The 20,062-nt window shown below is 47.9% G+C and overlaps 1 protein-coding gene across 3 annotated transcripts in view; it reads right to left on the bottom strand.

Annotated features, from left to right (window-relative positions):
- The window catches only part of TBC1D8B (TBC1 domain family member 8B), a 31,231-nt gene extending 13,105 nt beyond the window's left edge, over positions 1-18,126 (bottom strand). For 2 of the 3 annotated variants that reach the window (XR_014493622.1, XM_083372016.1), the window contains exons 1-11: positions 17,958-18,126; positions 9,872-9,982; positions 8,611-8,729; positions 6,780-7,005; positions 5,965-6,205; positions 5,005-5,212; positions 3,556-3,714; positions 2,938-3,003; positions 2,559-2,708; positions 1,460-1,610; positions 687-901 (exon numbers count right to left, since the gene is read on the bottom strand). Coding sequence is in view for 2 of the 3 variants with exons in the window: in XM_083372016.1 (XP_083228142.1) it covers positions 687-901; positions 1,460-1,610; positions 2,559-2,708; positions 2,938-3,003; positions 3,556-3,714; positions 5,005-5,212; positions 5,965-6,205; positions 6,780-7,005; positions 8,611-8,729; positions 9,872-9,982; positions 17,958-18,108 (1,797 nt within the window). In the remaining variant the exon portion in view is untranslated. The remainder of the gene's footprint in view (positions 1-686; positions 902-1,459; positions 1,611-2,558; positions 2,709-2,937; positions 3,004-3,555; positions 3,715-5,004; positions 5,213-5,964; positions 6,206-6,779; positions 7,006-8,610; positions 8,730-9,871; positions 9,983-17,957) is intronic. The other variant, XM_083372017.1, reaches the window with a different exon arrangement.
- Positions 18,127-20,062: the final 1,936 nt, after the last annotated feature.

Here is a 20,062-nt window from a genome sequence, read left to right as displayed (position 1 = left end):
GTTGTTAAGTGAATTTTGCCCCATTTTATAGCCTCATTGGTTAAATGAATCACTGCAGTTGTTTAGTCACACGGTTGTGAAGGGAATCTGGCTTCCCCATTGGCTTGGCTTGTCAGAAGGTCGCAAAAGGGGGTCACATGACCCTAGGAGACCACGACCGTCATAAATGTGAGTCAGTTGCCAAGCATCTGAGTTTTGATCACATGACTGTGGGAATGCTGCAACGCTTTTAAGTGTGGAAAATGGTTATAAGTCACTTTTTTCTGGTGACGTAACTTCAAATGGTCGCTAAATGAATTGTTGTAAGTGGAGAACTACCTGCATAGAAGGGTCCTCTGTAACTTCAGTCACTAAGTGACTCATTGTAAGTCAAGGACTACCTGTATAATAGCGATAGCATTTAGGCTTTACAGATTTCTCTAAGCAGTTTAGAGAGTCAGCCTCTTGCCCCCCGCAACAATTTGAGTCCTCATTTTACCGACCTCGGAAGGATGGAAAGGTGAGTCAACCTTGAGCCGGTCAGCATCAAACTGCTGGCAGTGGGCAGAGTCAGCCTGCAATACTGCATTCTAACCACTGTGGCACCATGGCTCTAATGAAACGCATCCACAGCCCTACACAAATAAAGGGACCAAACTTTGGTTTGGATCATGTAAGCCAAGTTGGAACCCAGAGGCACGGCCTACCTGACAATAGCCAATCTTGGGATTCCTGTAGGCGTAGGCAGTGAGGACCCTACGAAGGGCCGAAATGCCCGTGTCGCTCTGGAAGGCGGGATGCTCGGGCAGCGAGCGGCGCAGATCCCGCTCGATTTCGTCTGTCTCCAGAGTGAACGTCCCGAAAGATTTCTCCACCAGGTCTGAGTAATAGCCAGGATGGCGTGCCATGTCATTGACAGCACCTGTCCGGGGGTGTAAGTTGCACAGAGGAAAAGGCAAGTTGCAATTGTGTCTTGAATGCCAGAGCTTTGCATAGATCAGGGGGTCTCCAAAATTGGCAACTTTAAGATTTGTGGACTTCAACTCCCAGAATTCCTCAGCCAGCGATGAGTTGAGCTGGACTTGAAGGAGAATGGAGTTTTCCCCTACTCAACGTGTCTGGATGCAACCTGCTGAGAAGGGTCATCTAGAGATGTCTATGGAGGGTCTCGGTCATCCAGATCAAGGTTGTCCCAACGGTGCTTTTTAAAGGACGCAACTGGACTTCCTTGTTTTTCTTTGAAGACCTTTCGCTTCTCATCCAAGAAGCTGAAGAGCTGAAGAAGCTTCTTGGACGAGAAGCGAGACGCCTTCAAAGAAAAACAAGGAAGTCCACTTGCTTCCTGAAAAAAAGCACCTCTGGGATGATCATCTAGAGATGTTCCCTCAAGTCTACTTGGGTACCATTGCTTCCAAAGAAGGCAGTCTATAAATGGAGCCATCTATCTCATCACTTCCATTATTCCAAATATGGACCATACCTGAGAACAGAAGCCAAAGTTCTCCTCGTAAGACTTCAGGGATGCCTCTGACAATCAGGTCCCGGGTTCTCCTTGTCCGAAACATACTCACGCCCCGTCCGCACTCTATGAAAAGGATGTTCCAGGACTGCTCTTTCATTTTTTCTTTTAACTAATGGAACAAGGAGATAAAAAAGCCACTTGAGCAAAATCACACCCTCAACGGGGGTGATGTGAAGGTTAAAAGTTCAATGGGACTTTATTTAAGAGAGAGAGAGAGAGAGAGAGAGAGAGAGAGAGAGAGAGAGAGAGAGAGAGAGAGAGAGAGAGAGAGAGAGAGAGGATAATGCAAAAATAAGAGGCTCTATCCCAGAATTTAAAAAAATAGACGGCTATGAATAAAATGCTATTGGCAAGATTAAATACAGGTGGTCCTTGACTTACGACCATAATTGAGCATGGAATTTATGTCGCTAAGTGAGATGGTTTTGGGTTTTACCCCATTCTACAACCTTTCTTGCCATACCTCTTAACGGAATCATGCAGTTAGTTATTAAATTAGTAATGCAGTCGCTAAGCAAATCAGCCTTCCCCATTGTCAGAAGGTCGCAAAAGGGGATCATGTGACCCCGAAACACTGCAAAAAGTCATAAATACGAACCATTTGCCAAGTGTCTGAATTTTGATCATGTGACCATGGAGAGGCTGTAACGGTCATCTGAAAAACGGTCATAAGTCCCTTTTTTCAGTGCTGTTGTAACTTCTAACAGTCAGTAAATGAGCCAGTGTAAGTCAAGGACTCCCTGTATAGTAATTGTCTTCAGGGTTGTAATGGGCCTTCATAAAATAAGGCCAAGTGCGTTGAACCCAGAGCAAAATTAACCCAGGAGGGACAGATTCATACTAGGAGAAAGCAAAAGTCGAACATCTAGATGACTTTGGTAGGAGACCCAATTGGACGTTTCTGGAAGTAGAGAAGGTCAAGGAAGGATCTCTTCCAAGATCACCACTTTAGACCACCAAGATGGCAGAAGCTCCCTAGGAAAAACTCAGCAAAGCACGGAGAAAGTCAGACATTGCAACCGGTCTCCTGATGATGAGGACCAAGTCCTCTTCTTACCATCTTTGAATCGAGGTTCTCTGCATCGTGAGGGTGAAAAACGGTCATCAGGGCTTCCGTGCTAACCGTGGCGCTGCTGCCTTTGTGGCTGGCCATCGGCTGCCCCTCGTAGTCCTCCCAGACCGGGGTGGTCTCTGGGCTAGCCCTGACCTGCGAGAGGCATCAGAAGGAACCAAGGTGTAGAACTTGGCGAGAGAAGACGAGCAGAGCATCGGTCAAATCAGCAAAGGATTAAACCCTGCAGAAGTGCAACCTTTGGTGCAGAAGGGAAGGGGGGGCCTCCCTTTTTTGCATTTTGCAGGGCCTCCCCCTCCTCCCCCCTCTTCGCAAACTGTGGTCAGCCTATATATAATACAAGGCGCTTGGTCACCCAACTGACCCAATTTAATGGATTCACGCAACCTTCTACACCCAACACTGAATCCGGCTGAGTTTGCACGAGATTCTAAGCCAGGAAAAACAACAACAAAAAAAGAAAAGAAACCCTAATTGAAGTGTAAGCTAACCAAGATGAACCTGTTGTGTGAATTGCTGGTGCAAAGATCACTCTAACCCAAGGGTAGGCAACCTCGGCTCTTTTATTGCTCATGGACTTCAACTCCCAGAATTCCTGAGTCAGCTATGCTGACTCAGGAATTCTGGGATTTGAAGTCCATGAGTCATAAGAGAGCCGAGGTTGCCTACCCCTGCTCTAACCCAATCCTAGTTAACTGCACTGGGCAAACTCAGTCCAAAGGCATTCTCCCTGCCCAGTTTATATCTAATCGCAGGAGAAATGAGACAGGGCACCAATTTTTCGTAAGCAGAGGAATAGTGTCCTAATTTAGAGCTTTCCCCCTCCCTGAATTGGCTTTGGGAAAACTTCTCTGCGGGTGGCTGCCCTCGCATCTGGTGGCAGGGAGTTCCACAGGCATCCAGGCAAAGAAAAGAGAGCTCTACTCCATGGAGACCCTTTCCCAGGTACCACAGAGAAGGAATAGGCACATTTTGCCCTTACCTCTCCAGTCGTGGAGCCTGGTGCCGCATTGTACCTGGTCTTCAGCTTCAGCACCAGAGCTTCAAAATCTCTCACTTCCGAGAATCGGAAAGCCCAGGGTCCTCTGGTACCGATGGTGAGGGCCTTGCTGGCGTGGTCAGCAACCTCAACTGTGGTGACCTGCGGGCATCGGGGAGGAAGAGGCTCCAGTCACCCTCTCAGCTGGTCCTCAGACCGAGAACCTGCAAGCTCCCACGAGGTCAAATGGAGGCGTCTCAAACGCCTCGATCCTCTGAAAAGCAGCCTCTGCTGTCAGGGTAAGCCATGTTTAAGCCGTGAAAGTAGGGCCCGCTGCGTATCTCCAGATATTTATCCAAACATTCAGTCTGTTTCATTGACCATGTTTGGTCCAGTTTGGTACGAGCATCTCCTGCCACTCAAGACCATCTTCCGCTTGGTGAGTGAAGAAAAAAGTTGGGAACACAACAGGACTTTCACGTCAACACAGCCATGTGTAGGTAGTTGACCAGCCTTCCCCATCTCTGTGCCAGGACTCGGGGGCCAACCTGGACCCCATAACTAACCGAAAGACCACCAGCTTCCATGGAGGGATAGAGGATTATGCTATCAAATATACTTCCGCCTACTATCAGGACGTGTTTCTCTTGAACACAGCAAGGTTTCTGTTAAAGAGCGTTCTGGAAGAAGGATAATTTCTCACGTTTTTTTCTCTTTTCTCTTCTCTCACACTCTCTTCCTCTCCTTTCCTTCCATCTTCCCTCCCTCCTTCCTTCCTTTTCCCATCTCTTCCTTCCTTCTCTCCTCTCCCTCCCTTCTCTTGCTTTCTTTCCTTCCTTCCTTTTCCCTTCTCTCCTTCCTTTCCCATCTCCTTCCTTCCTTCCTTCCTTCCTTCCTTCCTTCCTTCCTTCCTTCCTTCCCATTCCCATCTCCTTCCTTCCTTCCTTCCTTCCTTTCCCATCTCCTTTCTTCTTTCCCATTCCCATCTCCTTCCTTCCTTCCTTCCTTCCTTCCTTTCCTTCCTTCCTTCCTTCCTTCCTTCCTTCCTTCCTTCCTTCCTTCCTTCCTTCCTTTCCCATCTCCTTTCTTCTTTCCCATTCCCATCTCCTTCCTTCCTTCCTTCCTTTCCCATCTCCTTTCTTCTTTCCCATTCCCATCTCCTTCCTTCCTTCCTTTCCTTCCTTCCTTCCTTCCTTCCTTTCCCATCTCCTTTCTTCTTTCCCATTCCCATCTCCTTCCTTCCTTCCTTCCTTCCTTCCTTCCTTCCTTCCTTCCTTCCTTCCTTCCTTCCCCTTCCCATCTCCTTCCTTCCTTTCCTTCCTTTTCCCATCTCTCCTCCCTCCTTCCTTCCCATTGCTTGTCAGAGAAAGCCCAGACCCTTGCCATCCAAGATTTAACCTGAATGTTTGCGGAGAAGGTCTGAAGCTGGGCCAAGGCCTCTGCTCGCCTTACCTCCCTCAGGGGGATGATGACACAGCACAAGCAGCCATCTTGACTGGCGAAACAGAGGTAGTTCTCTGAAAGGCACATCTTCCCCAGAGTGTTGTAGTGGCTGAAGGGCAACCACAGGAAGCACTCGTGAACCTCCCGCAGCGTCTCCTCGCTGGGCAGCCTGAAGAAGGCGTTGAACTGCTGGCTGTGGGCCCGATTCTCCAGTCCTCTGTGGCCAAAAGAGAAGGAGACTCTGAGCAAAGCTGAGTCTTGAGGTCCGCCAATTTAAACACCCTGGCATTCACAGTTCTTTCATCCCAATTTGGGAAATTAAGTACCAGCGGTCCTTGATTTATGACATTTGAGCTCAAAATTTCTGCCGTTAAGTGGGACAGTTGTTTGCCCCACTTTACGGCCTTTCATGCCCCAGCTGTTAAGTGAATCACTGCAGTTAAGTTAGTAACCCGGTTGTTAAGTGAATCTGGCTTCCCCCATTGACTTTGCTGGTCAGAAGGTCGCCAAAGGGGATCACGCGACCTTGGGACACAGCGACGGTCATAAGTATGAGCCAGCTGCCAAGCATCCAAATCTTGATCACGTGACCATAAGGATGCTGCTGTGGTCCTAAGTGTGAAAACTGGTCCTAAGTAAGTTTTTTCAGTGCTGTTGTAACTTTGAATGGTCGCTACATGAACGTAAGTCGAGGACTACCTATAAGTGAGCTCCAAGTTCCTATTTGGGATAATTGTGGAGCTTAATCCAAGACAGAAAATGGGAGTCTCCGATTCCTAGATGAATAGGAGGCAAACCACACCCCAAAGCATGGATCCAGCCTGGCCCCTTGTGCAAGCAAGTCTTCTGCGATTGAGCCCTCCTGTCCACTTTCTTTATCCAAATAACGTTTTTAAAGCCCACCCAGGTCCTTCTCTCTCTCCTCTGTCCCCTCGTAGGTCTTCTGTCCTTCATCTGCAAGTTACTCACCTCTTAGTGATTTGCAAGGGGTCACAGAGGACGGGGTCAGCTTCAAACCCCTCCTTGTCGAAGAGTCTCCGGACGGCGTAGAGAGCCAACTGTTCCATCAGGAGGAAGGTCTCACCAAGGTGCAAGAACATGGAGAAGTAATGGTCTTCTCCGTGGGCGCAAACGTGGATGCTTTCGGTCAGGATGACCGTGGAGGTCTTCTCGAGTTTGGAGATTTCATCCCAGGCAATGATGAGTTTGACTGCAGAGGGGAGAAGAACAGAATAACGGAGTTGGGAGGTCTACGTGGAGATTCTCAGTCATCCAGGACCTGCTTTTCCAGGAGGCAACTGGACTTTCTTTGTTTTTTCTTTGAAGACGTTTCGCTTCTCATCCAAGACGCTTCTTCAGCTCTGACTGGACGGTGGGGAATGGGAGGATTTATACTCCTTGCAGACGGCTGCTCGTTTGCCTTCTTTTAGAGAGTCCTTGAGGCCACCTGGAGGCTTAGCTGTGTCCTCAGGGTCACCTGAGTGGTGCAAATGGTGTGGAGCCTTCTTGGAGCTGCTGAAAGGAGCGTGTGGTAGACTGGAGATAGATGATGAGGACACAGAGAAAGTCATTAAGACTTTAAGACACTTTAAGCCAAGGCTTAAAGTTGCAAGCTTGGTCCTCCCTGATCTATGGTTTAATTTCCTTCCGATGAAGTTTTTTATTTTCACTCGGTTGCGTGTTGCTCACCGCCCTAAGTCATCAAAACGAGACGGACGGCCATATCATTTGGAATAAAACAATAATAAAAAAAATATCATGCCTCAGTGAATGACTTTACTTACTCTCAGCTCCCAGCAGGAACGAGTAAAAGCTGAGGAAGTTGGTGCTCAGATACAGCCAGCCTTGGCAAGGCACCCGCCCCTTCCAGTAGCTACACGAGTAGTAAGTCACGAGCTTCTCTTGTTCGGCCAACCCAAAACACTTCTCAAACTTCAGATGGGCTTCCCGGAACTTCTCTGGATCTTCTTCCTTGACTAAAGACCCTTTATTCTCCTCAGCAATTAAGCCCTGGGAAAAAGAAGGGAGTCAAGAGACTAATAAACACCAGCCCAGAGTTTCCAAAAGTAATCTCACTGGAGTGGGAATGAAAGTCTCTTGGCCAAAATTCAGTCGCCATCACGGTCTCCAATCTGAAGAAACACGAAAGCAGAAACGGAAGAAGGATGAGGGAGCTGGGAAGTACAGATAGTCCCTGACTTACAACGCTTTGCTCAGTGACCATTTGACGTCACAATAGCACTGAAAAAAGTGACTTATGTCCGTTTTTTTTCACACGACTGCTGTGGCCTCTCCAAGGTCACGTGATCGAAATTCAGACCCTTAGGTAACTTAACTGCCTCATATTTATGACGGTCGCAGTGTCCCAGGGTCACGCATTACCCGTTTGGGACCTTCTGACTTGCAGAGTCAACGGGGGAAGCCAGATTCATTGAACAACTGCAGGGATTCGCTTTACAACTTTGGCAAAAAAGGTTGTAAAACGAGGAACAACTGAAGACTTAAATCTCCATAGACCTTAAATCTCCATAGACCTTTAGCTCGCTTAACTGCCTTGCTTAGCAACGAAAGCTTGAGGTTCAGCTCTGATGGTAAATCGTGGACTCACTGTAAAAGCACGACCTTCTATCTAGGTTGATGTGTACGGGATTACATTTGCCAGGCGATCAAGTAATAAATTAATAAAAACTCTGCTGTCTTATAGTCACCAACGAGGAAGTAAACCCCGAGAACAATGAACTTTCCCAGGGTTAAATAAATTGCAAGTCACGTCTCTGTGCCAGAGAAATTGCATAAGGCAATGCCGCTTTAGCAGATTTAGACGGATGTCTACGGAGAATCCTTCAGTTCATGGCCGTCCCAAAGGTGTTTTTCTTTTTCCCAAAAGACAACTGGACTTTCTTGGCTTTCCCTCCCCGCCCCCGCCTTGAAAACGTTTCGCTTCTCATCCAAGAAGCTTCTTCAGTTCTGAAGAACTGAACATGAAACCAAAGAAGCTCCATGGATGAGAAGCGAAATGTTTTTAAGGGGGGGGGGGGAAACCCAGGAAAGTCCAGTTGACTTTTGGGGGGAAAAAAGCACCTTTGGGATTTAGACAGATGCTAGATCAGGGACGCGGTGGCTCAGTGGGTTAGGACGCTGAGCTTGTCGATCAGAAGGTCGGCAGTTTGGCGGGTCGAATCCCGAGTGCCGCGTAACAGAGTGAGCGCCTGTTACTCGTCCCAGCTTCTGCCAACCTAGCAGTTCGAAAGCACGTAAAAAGGCAAGTAGAAAAATAGGGACCACTCCGGTGGGAAGGTAACAGCGTTCCGTGTGCCTTTGGCGTCTAGTCATGCCGGCCACATGACCACGGAGACGTCCTCGGACAAACGCTGGCTCTTTGGCTTTGAAACGGAGATGAGCACCGGCCCCTAGAGTCGGAAACGACTAGCACGCATGTGCGGGGGAACCTTTACCTTTACCTTTTACCTAGATCTGGTGTGCCAAACCGGCCCAGCAAACTTCACCATCAGGGATTTAGCTGCTTGTCGACCACCTTCTCACTCTTTCCCGACAACGTTTCCCAGGGCGAAAGAAAACCCCAGCCGGAAGTTACTCACGATGTGCTCTACGTACTCGAATTTTCCCGTGCACGAAGCTTACGATGTCCTCGTTGGAGTCAAACACGGAGAGCGTGTCCATGACGTTGCGCTCTAGCCATTCCCAGTGTTCTGTTATCTCTTCTCTGCTGGCTCCTGAGCGACAAAATTGGGTTGGAATTAAATATATTTGATGCTTATTTATGTCGTTGTGGGGCAGGGGGGGGGGGAAAGGAGGAGGAAAAAGGCGTGTTGGACACGTTTGCCACTTCTGAGTTGTGTGCAAAAATAATAGGGGTATAAATACAGGCAGTCCTCGGCTTACAGGCACAATTGGGCCCCGAATTCATGTTGCTAAGTGAGCAATTTGTTAAGGGAGACATTTCTTAAGACATTTGCTAAGCGAACCACTGCAGTTGATAAGTTAGTAACAAGGTTGTTAAGTGAAACTGCCTTCCCCACTGAAGGTTGCAAAAGGGGATCATATGACCCTGGGAAACTGCAACTGTCGTAAATGTGAGTCAGTTGCCGAGCGTCTGAATTTTGGTCACACAACCACGGGGAGGCTGCAATGGCCGTAAGGGTGAAAAAAATGGTCAAAAGTCACTTTCTTCAGTTCCATGGTAACTTCGGTCACTAAACGAGCTGTAGTAAGCCAAGGACTTCATGTAAATAAATAATACAATGAATGGAGCAACCTAGAACTAAGAAGAAATTTTCGGACAGTTAGAACAATCAACCAGTGGAACGACTTTCCTCCAGAAGTTGTGGGTGCTCCAACACTGGAGGTTTTTAAGAAGAGACTTGGTCTGAAATGGTGCAGGGCCGTGGTGGCGAACCTTTGGCAAGTGTGCCACAGGTGGCATGCAAAGCTTTCTTTCTGGCCACGCCGTGGCCACAGACCTAGGCCTTCAGCTGGGTTTTATAAAACCTTTTCGCTTTAGGCCTCCTCCGCCGTGTCCAAAAAAACACACAGATAGGGCAGCCTAGAAAAGTAAGTGCCCTCCTAACCATACCCAAGCACTCCGAGTTTGTTGGCGATGTGCATTTTGCTCTATGAGTTTATGGTGACCTAACCCTAAGTGGAATTTTCCGCCAATGGGATTTTCCCATGTTTTACCAGGAAACATAGATGGGGCAGCCTAGAAAAGTCAGTGCCCTCCTAACCAAACCCAAGCACTCCGAGTTTGTTGGCCATGTCCATTTTGCTCTATGAGTTCATGGTGACCTAACCGAAGACCTCCAAGGTCCCTTCCAACTCTGTTATTCCATTCTAAATAAGAATTTATCGTACTTACCGCACGCAATGGACCAGTAAACCTGAGAATCCGGGGTCTGGTGCAAGATACGGAAAGGAGCCACTTTTGATGTGGAATCCAGAACAGCATCCAACGTCCCAACCAGGAGACCTGCAAGATCAAGGCCAAAGTTCAGGGCCTCTCCTCAAGGGCACAAGAAACACACACACACATACACACACACACACAAACCCAGTGGGAAGAGAGACGAGGGACTCTTATGATCCAGAAGGACAAGCTGTGAAGGAATCTGGGATGGAGAGATGCACACTGGGGTACCCCTGCCACCACCCCAAAAGTAGGGGGAGTAAAAAAAATTGGATTTTTCTTGCCATAATATATCCCCCCTACCTTCAAAGTACACGTAGTCCTCAACTTACAAGCACAATGCAGCTCCAAATTTAATGTTGCTAAGCGAAACATTTGTTAAGCCAGTTTTGCCCCATGGTATGACTTTTCTTGCCCTGGCTGTTACGCCAATCGCTGTGGCTGATAAGTTAGTAACACGGCTGTTGAGAGACCCTGGCTTCTCCCCCCCTCCATTGACTTTGCTTGTTGGGAGGTCTCCAAAGGAGATCCCACGGGACAATGCATCCGTCATAAATGTGAGTCGGTTGCCAAGCGTCCGCCTTTTTGATCATGGGACCACAGGTGCTGCAAAGGCCATAACTGTGAAAAACAGTCATAAGTCACAGTTTTCAGCGCTGTTGTAACTTCACAATCATCACTAAAAGAATCGTTGTAAGTTGAGGGCTGCTGTATATGCCTGTACTCGTCAGAAAGGTCATAGAAGGGTTGCAAAAAAGGTACTGGCATTCCCAGTGTTTCCAAAACGCAAATCGTGCCCATTTTGTGGGCATGTTGCCCTGTGTTGTTTTAGCGTTAACCACTTTCCTCTTGTCTAAACACCCAGTTTGACACGTTAAAAGAGTTTTTCTCAGACTGCAAGCCAACAATGACGGCCATTTAAGCAGCTCAGCTGAGAGGGTCCTACATGTATTATGACCACTAGTATTTTAAGTTCAGTTGGTATTAAATTTAGCTGTTATTTTTTTTTTTTGACCACCCATCCTGCGAATACAACTCTTGGTGGCTAATAATTCATAATTCCAAAGATGTAATTAACCATTCCAAAGGACTAATCGTCCCAAGGAAAATAATTCCAAAGAAATTCCAAAGAACGCCATTCCAAAGAAATTCCAAAAAAAAAGTAATTCCAAAGAATAATAGTCTAAAAAATTCTAAAGAAGGAAGCATAAAATGGCAACAGAGAAATTGCCCCCCCCCCAAAAAAAAAAACCCGGGCATTTTGCTTCTCATAAGATTTAACCAGGCACGTTCTGGGGTGTCTCTGGGATTTTCAACCCCAACCCAGCCTACCCTACAGGGCTGTTGTCATGGGGGAATCAAAATGAAGGCTACTGCTAAGCTTGTAAGCCGCCCTGAGTCTTCGGAGAAGGGCGGGATATAAATGGGATTAAAATAAATAAATAATAAATAAATGAAGAAAGATCCTAGTTGGGTTGCCTTGAGCATTGGGAAGAAAAGGCAAATTATAAAACCAGTAAACATGTCGTTCAAAATTCTACAAGGCACATGGAGGTAATTCTCAACTTACAATAGTGACCGTTCAAAGTTATGACAGCTCTGAAAAAAAAGGGACTTATCACCCTTTTTCACACTTGAGACCGTTGCAGTGTCCCAAGGTCATGTGATTAAAATTCAGACACTTGGCAATTGGCATGTACTTGTGAAAGTTGCAGCTTTTGTGAGTCTTTGACAAGCAAAGTCAAAGCCAGATTCACTTAACAACCGTGGCACGAAAAGTCATAAAACGGGGCAAAATTCACTGAACAAAGGTTTGCTTTAGCCACAGAAATTTGGGGCTCAATTGAGGACTACCTATAGAAGCAAAACTTCCCCTTAGCAGTTGGCGAAGAGAAATACAGTACATGGTTTTTTTTAATTTGATTAACCAATAACATTTAAACCCTCGCTCAGTGGGTTAGGACGCTGAGCTTGTCGATCAGAAGGTCGGCAGTTTGGCGGGTCGAATCCCGAGTGCCGCGTAACAGAGTGAGCGCCTGTTACTCGTCCCAGCTTCTGCCAACCTAGCAGTTCGAAAGCACGTAAAAATGCAAGTAGAAAAATAGGGACCACTCCGGTGGGAAGGTAACAGCGTTCCGTGTGCCTTTGGCATCTAGTCATGCCGGCCACATGACCACGGAGACGTCCTCGGACAAGTGCTGGCTCTTCGGCTTTGAAACGGAGATGAGCACCGGCCCCTAGAGTTGGGAAATGACTAGCACGCATGTGCGGGGGAACCTTTACATTTACCTTTTACCCCATTTATATCATCCAAAAGCAGGTTGTAACAACACGATTAACACTTGAGTTCTTTAAAAATAAATATTTATTGAACGAGGAAGCCAGCCAAAACAACACAGACGCAGAAACCGTGTCCACAAATCTTTTCTCCTTGTCAAGGATGTGTTATATTTTTTTGTTCGACTGTATGGCCAGTTTGGAACAAGTCAAATTGTTAAAAATGATGGCATTTTCATGTACGGTTGCAAAAAAAATGGTGATACAATCGGTCTGGATAAATTAGAATCTGATCTGAAGCAAGGGATTGCAAAGAAGCAGGTTTTTTTTTAAAAAAAATCAGAAATGCAAAGAAGATAAACTTGGTGAGTTTCTAATTATTCACGTTCATGCTCCATCTCTCTCCCCTCCCACCCCACCCCCCATTTATTTCTGCATTATAAATAGATTGTTGATTTAAGCTTCACGGTTCACCAGCATTTGCAATTCGCTGTAAGATGACAAAACCGGTCTTGTAAAAACCTTTGCAAACACACATCTAGCGTGAGGGAGAGAATTAGCAGTTAAAAGAAAAGCAAACAGCAATAAAAAAAAAGTCTCCAAAAGTTTGAGAACGTGGCAGGTACTGGCCTAGTTCAAAGAAATGATGCACGTCCCGCTAAATCATAACCCTGGATATCAATTCTCTGGCTGACAGAAGAGACCATGTGCCAAAAATTAGCAGGTAGAGTTGTAGCAAAACTGAACTATAAAGGTAGTCCTTGACTTACAACAATTCGCTTTAGTGACTGTGCAAAGTTACAACAGCACAGAAAAAGTGATTTATCGCCAGTCGCAGCGTCCCGGGTTATGTGATCCCCTTTTGCGACTTTCTGACAAGCAGTCACAGCAGTGATTCACGTAACAACTGTGGCAAGGAAGGTGGTAATATGGGGGCAAAAGCCACTTAACCACTGCCTCGCTGAGGAGCAGAAATTCCTAATTCCTAAGCCACGGACCATCTATATTTAATTCACCATAAGGTGGGTTTAATTGCTGTCTCCTTCTGCAGGTAGGTGAGGTTTAATTCACAAGGTGGCTGTTGAGTAGGAAATACCGGAAGCCTTCTATCCATCGCCTGGACGTGTTGAAATAAAAGCCGGCTAGATATCCAAAGATAAATAAATTATCATCCAGGCAGGAAAGGATAGGAAAGTCCTCGGAGAATCAATCTCTAACGTCATGTTTCAACTGTAAATATGGGCTTAGTCATAGGTTTTATCGCTGTCTCCTTCAATTTTAAAAGTGACACTTCCACAACCGTCTTCAAGGGGGTCCCAGAAGTAAAACTGGGCAAGTGAGTCGAAAGATTCCTATTTGGGCTCAGAATGAGAACCGTTTTCCTGTCTCCTCTCCAAACTGCTTCTTAGGAAAATGGAGCCTATGAAGGACGAGATGAAATCTGTGTCATTTTAAAAAGCCGAAATGAATACCTTGCCTCTTCTTGCAGGACATGAATTATGGAAGACGATCTGCAGGGAAATATGACCACCACTGACTTTCACTGGCTGAAGAGAGGTTTGTAAATCCGCAGTATTAGTCATAAAGGAAACCTGTGAGTCAAAACCAGCACCCTTAGCTAAATTCTTGTTTTCCTTTTGCGCTGTCTCCTCTGGAACAAGACTAACAGCAAGCATCCTGAAGAGCCAAGGCCGTTAATATTTCAAAGGCTGGAGAAGAGGCTAGTTACACCTCACCTCCGAAAGAGTGGCAGGGGGGGAAAAAAACAAACCCACAGAATATAGGTTAAGACCTTAGAAAAATTCACTTCCATCAGGCCAATGCCTCTATCTGTCATCTTTATACGACTTATGAGAATTAATCGGTCAGTTCTGCATCCTTCTCAGGCTTGCAAAAAATAGACCTTTGCGTAGTAGCCTGCAGAGAGATGGTCAATGTTTTAATGATGAAAGGAGGTCCCTGGATCTCCACCTGCTTCATGGTCTCCCACCCAAGTAGCTTTCCGGACCAGCTAATTTAAGAGGTCCTCCATGGTCTTCTTCCTCTAGGACTTTGCCCATTTACCTTGCTTCCCTGATTTTTTTTCTCTCCTGGTGATCTTCCATTCAAGAAGCAACCAAGCCTGCTTAACCTGAGATCAGACAGGTGGTGGCATCTGGTTGGGAAGGTGGGACCCTCCCCACTTTTCCTTCTTCTGATCTTGACACCTTACACTTGGCATCAACCAGAAAGCACCCTTTCGTACAACAGCTAAATCTGGGAATGGTGGCTTCCCAAACAGTGCAGAACAAGAACAGAGGGAAAATGGGGATGGAATGTCATTGACATTTAAGCAAACTTAACATGTTCTTAACCCAACGAGTCTCTAGATGCAGATTTCCCTTTCTGCCCGGTTAAAAAGGGCAGCATTTTTGGAGTCCTGCAGCCAGTGGGCAACATCTGGCGACCTTGGATTGGCTTTTATGAATGGGAAATACATCCACAGACTAGACGTTTGTCTGGGAAATGGAAGAACGTCCTGGAAGATGCTAAGGCGGAACTATTTATGTATGGCAACCTTGAAAACTGCAAACCATGAAATTACCAGGAGCTGAACTGAAGGTGTGGAAGTCTTTATTTTAAACAACAACAAAAAACAACAACCCAGCAAGCTTGGAAGGCTGCGTAGCTCTTCTTGATACGCTCTCTTCTGCTTGCATGCAGTCTAGTTCACCCTTCTACATCGCCTGCCACACAACAAGTGGAAGGGAAACAGTTGAAACCACCAACAAAATCATTTCGGTCATCATTTTGGGCTTCAGTCGGCAATTTGTGCTAAAATAGACAAAAGGAATTGGATTGTACACCTCTAGGACCTTCCAACTCCTGGTGAGAATGATATCAACCACGTCCAGCAAATGTGGCTTTGCATTCCAGCCGGTCACAAAATAAACAGCACACTTTGAACTCTGAATACTGTAACACCTGATTGGCACTAGCACAGCAAGAGACAGAGAAAAAAAATCCCAAGGACAAATCCTGCAATATTTCTCCTTCTGTGGCAGGTCAATACGCATTGACCAACCTGTTTTTGACAATCTAGAAGAACTTGCACAGAGAAAATGACTCAAGCTGAGACTCTGGTGTTTAAACTCAGTCATGGCTTAACAAGCTTCGATGGAACAGGGTTGCAGATAGCAACAACCATCCAACTTACGATGGCTCCATTCACCCAGATGGGAAGGCCTAACCACGGACCCGTTCAAGGTTAGGAGCTTAATTGTGGACCTGTTCGAGGTTAGGAAGATACCCACTTTGAAAAAAATGGTTGTCTTCCTAACCTTTCGCCCTGGATGCTCCTAGAAAATCTTGGCAGATCTTGACAAAGCTGAGCAGGATCAGAGCTTATGGTTACTTGGATGAGTGACCAAAGGCCAACCCAAGCCAGCCAGCTAAAATACATTTTTCATGTTAACAAAGGAACCAAAAACTTTTGCCCTGTTGCCAAGAAAACAACCACCTGGACCATCACTATCACAATGAAGCCTTGGTCTTGTTGGTTTGGAGATCCGGACCTCTTAAGTGACACATTTATAGCAAAAGACTGCATTTTCAGTCCCAACATCTGTAAAAAAATCTCCTCTCTCTTTGCATGGCAAGATGCTGCAGCTGGTTAAGGATGAAAGCTGACAGACCTCGGGCTGGGAGCCAAGGTGATCCAGAAAAGAAACATGAGGTGGTCACACAGTCCATAATTGCACAACGCAATTCCCTGCTTCCCTGCCGCAGGATGGTACCTATCAGCTTGTGCCCTAAAAAAGCCTGCTGGTTAACAGTAACAGGTGTGTTTTTAATGAGGCTGTAATCTCTCTAGGGGTGCATTGGAAAAACAAAAGGGTTTGGAAACAGCTGGGTCAACAGCTGGATCCGGAAGATTTTCTTCTACAAAAGCTTGCTGAAGATATTGGAACTCTGAACATCTTTTAAAAACCGGACACCGAAAGATGCCTGCTTATCTCTTTTATAATAATGTGGATTTTATTACAATATAAAAGCTTAAAAGGCACATTTGGAGGGGGGGGGGTTTCCTTAAAAGGCACATTGAGAGGTCTGATCAGCTGTTAATTGGCTGCCACCAGGAAGGGAGGTGAAGATACAGGAGAAAGAGAAAAGGGCGCTATTTGGGCAAATTTTATTCCTAGTTAAAACCTCGAAATAAAACCAACAGCAATGGATACTTTTCCCACAAAAGGCTTTTGATGGCACTGGCTACCTGGCCCAGGCCGCTATTTTAAAACCTCTATATAGCCTCATGCAGTCTCTAAATTATATTTATCTACCTGCATGTACGCATAAAGGCTTAGAAGGAAAACCAAACTGGAGGCTCAATTGTTTGGAAGGGGCTGTTTAGAAATAAGAAGCAGAAGTAGAAAAACTCTCTCAAGATTTCCTTTCTTCCTTCCCTCTCTCTCCCTTCTTCCTTCCCTCTCTCTCCTGTGCTTCTTTCCTCCTTCCTTCTTCCTCCATTCTTCTCTCCCTCCTCTTTTCCTTCCTTCCTTCCTTCCTGGTGGGAATAAGATCCATCATCGCTTTCACCCTTAAGTGGCAGGCATCTTCAGAGCCTCCAGCTGGGAAATTAGATGTTTTCTCCCCCAAATTCAATCCCGTTTTTCGCAGATTGCCTGCCCCCCTCTCCTCGTCCCCAGAAGAATTCTCCCTCCCCAAAGTTCGGACCACCGGACCGAGCTCCTCCTTGCTAGCCCACGTGGCCTGGGACAGCTAAGCCGAGCCTCCAGATCCAGGGGAAGTCTATCAGCCGCAAGAGAAGCCGGGAGGGGGCTGGCTCTCCGAGCTTGGCTCCCATTGTCACGTCGGTGGTTGTGGCCAGCCAGGGGGGTCTGCAGGAGGGGAGGCGGGGGCCGTTGCAAGCTTCTCCAAAGGCTCCTCTAGGGCAGCGTTTCCCAACCTTAGGAACTTGAAGATGCGTGGACTTCAACTCCCAGAATTCCCCAGCCAGCATGGCTGGGGAATTCTGGGAGTTGAAGTCCACGCATCTTCAAGTTCCTAAGGTTGGGAAACACTGCTCTAGGGCGGGGGGGAGGAGGGAGTTTTCAGGGCAACCTTTGCCCGATCCCCGGAGGTTTTTAAGAAGGGGCTAGCGAGAGTAACGGCCACTTGTCTGAGGCGGTGTAGGTCCTCCTGCTTGATCAAGGGGCTGGACTAGAAGACCTCCAAGGTCCCTTCCCAGCTCTAGTCTATTCATCCACCGCCACTTCGACCCTCTGCCCAGCAGATCTTGAAGGCGGAGGGGGAGACTTCCCCCAACTTTTTGCCCCCCCCCCGAGCTTTCCAGCCTGGGCCGCCCCCTCCAGTACACACACACACACACACACACACACACACACACACACACACACACACACAAACACACACAGAGAGACACGTCCTTGCTAGGAAACCCCACTTTTCTGGCTTTTTTTGGGGGGGGGTTGCTCCAGGAAGCGGCCCCTCTTGCAAGGGAGGGGGGCTTGAGAACAGATGCCAGTCCCCCCCCCCCAAGCTCAGCCCCTCCGCGGCCTCCCTGGCAGGGTCGTCGTGGCTCTGGAGGAGGAGGAGGAGGAGGGAAGCCCCCCGCTCCAAGAGCCCCAATGCAAAGCCGGACCCCCGCCCGCCTGGCCCACCTGGCAGGGCCGGCCGGAGGATGCCAGAAGGGAGCGGGGAGGGGGAGAGAGGAGGGACCCCCCCCTCCAGCGACCCACGCGCGAGCGGCGGGGCGCCTCACCGGTCAGCCCTCCTCCTCCTCCTCCTCCGCCGCCGGCGCCCTCCTGGCCGGAGCCGCGGCGCCGCTGCAGCACGAAGAAGCGGTTGCATCGCTCCTGCACCCAGAGCCGCAGCGCGCTCTTCAGCAGCACCTCCTCGGGGTTCAGCCACATCCCGCCGCCGCCGCCGCCGCCGCCGCCGCCGCTGCCCAGCCCGGGCTCAGCTGGAGGGGGCGGGGCCGGCGCTCCCCTGCCCTCCCGCAGCGCCCGACGGGAAATGTAGTGCCGGCGGCGCTTCCGCTGGCCGCCTTCCCCGGCGGAGGAGGGACGCACTACAAGCCCCGGCGAGCCCTGCGCGGGCGGGAGGGTGGGATCCGCCCCCTGGGCGGCTGGAGGGGCGGGGCTAGGGAGAAGATGGACAGGTAGGGAGGGCGGGGCGAGCAGCAGCAGCAGCAGCTGGTCCAGCGGCCTTGGGGAGGGGAGGGAGGCTCCCCTTGGCTCAGCTCGCTCCAGCTCCCAGAATTCCCCAGCATGCACGCGCCTTTAAAGGAGGGGTGTGTGTGTGTGTGGGGGGGGAGACTTCGTTTCCCAGAATTCCCCAACCAGCATGGCTCTTCCATTCCCAGAATTCCCCAGCATTCATGTGTCTTTAAAAGTGTGTGTGTGGGGGGGGCGTCACTCCCAGAATTCCCCAGCATGCACGCGCCTTTAAAGGAGGTGTGTGTGTGTGGGGGGGAACTTCATTTCCCAGAATTCCCCAGCCGGCATGGCTCTTCCATTCCCAGAATTCCCCAGCATTCATGTGTCTTTAAAAGTGTGTGTGTGTGGGGGGGCGTCACTCCCAGAATTCCCCAGCCAGCATCCATGCCGGTATATCATGCGAAGGATGGGGGGCTTTAAGTCCCAGTATTTTCTAGCCTGGATTGCTCTTGAAAATTCCCCAGCCAGCATGCGTGCATGCTGGGGGATTCTGGGAGTTGAACTCTACCCGTCTTCAAAGTGACCCCCACCCTTTTATTCCCGAGAATCGCAGGGATTTGGGGTGTTGTCATCTCTTTCGGCAGTAATCCAGCTCTCTTCTTTTTTCAGCGATTTCTTTCCTGCCGACCATCTCATTTGCTCTAAAGGTAGTCCTCAAGTTACGACGGCCCTTTGGGACCAGAAATTCCGTGGCTAAGCAATGCAGCTGAAAAACGCTACGTCACATTCGTATTTTAAGAGTGTTTTACTCTTTCTTTTAGATATGTGGTTGTATTTTTTTGTTTTTGGAACATTGTATATATATTTTTTTGAAACGTGGGCAGCAAACAAATGTTAAGAGGTAATAACCACACATTGTGACCGCATCTCTTAGCAACAGCAATCCCAGGCGTCCTGGTTGCCATTGTAACCTCAGGACTGTGCAGTTCATTAAGCGGGAAGAGGCGGCAGTCAGAGGTAGGAGTGGGAGCAATTTGCAACCGCCTTCTGCCTTGGAAACCGTGTTCACATATCTGTGGGCGCAGGCAGCATCCAGGATTTTGGGGACCGGTTTTAAGAATCGCTCGTTCGGCATCTTTGCAAGTCTTTCCTTTTGGTTATACGTTATTAAGGAAGCGGGCTGGTTCACGACCTTAATTAGGATTGAGAAATCCATTGTTTCTTGTAAAAAAAATATTTTTTGGCCCAAGAGATATCCTCATTTAAAAATATAAAAAAATGCAAGGTGCTGGGTTAAGTCACAGGATTTCTCTGCACAGAAGGCCAGGAGAAGTCCATTCTTTCTCCGAGCAAACTCCCGGATCGTTTCATCCTATCATTTTACTTCTGGGTGTTTCGAGGCAAGACAGATGTATGAAATCAGCTCAGAGCAATAGGAGTGAAGGACTTAACAATCAGGCAGCCACGTTGACAACTTTTCCTACCTTCCTTTTGAAGGCAGGCAAAGACTCCCAGAATTCCTGAGTCAGCATAGCTATGCTGACTCAGGAATTCTGGGAGTTGAAGTCCATGAGTCATAAGAGCCGAGGTTGCCTACCCCTGACCCAGCCAAACTATGAAACCTTTCTGCTTTTGCTGGCTTTTGTTTAATATATAAAGGCAGAACTTAATAGTGCCTCACCGTATTTGAGATCCGATAAAAGAACCT

The sequence above is a fragment of the Vipera ursinii genome (genome assembly GCF_947247035.1).
Source record: "Vipera ursinii genome assembly, chromosome: 12".
In the NCBI taxonomy this organism is placed as follows: domain Eukaryota; kingdom Metazoa; phylum Chordata; class Lepidosauria; order Squamata; family Viperidae; genus Vipera; species Vipera ursinii.
This window is presented reverse-complemented; position numbering and strand designations above follow the sequence as displayed.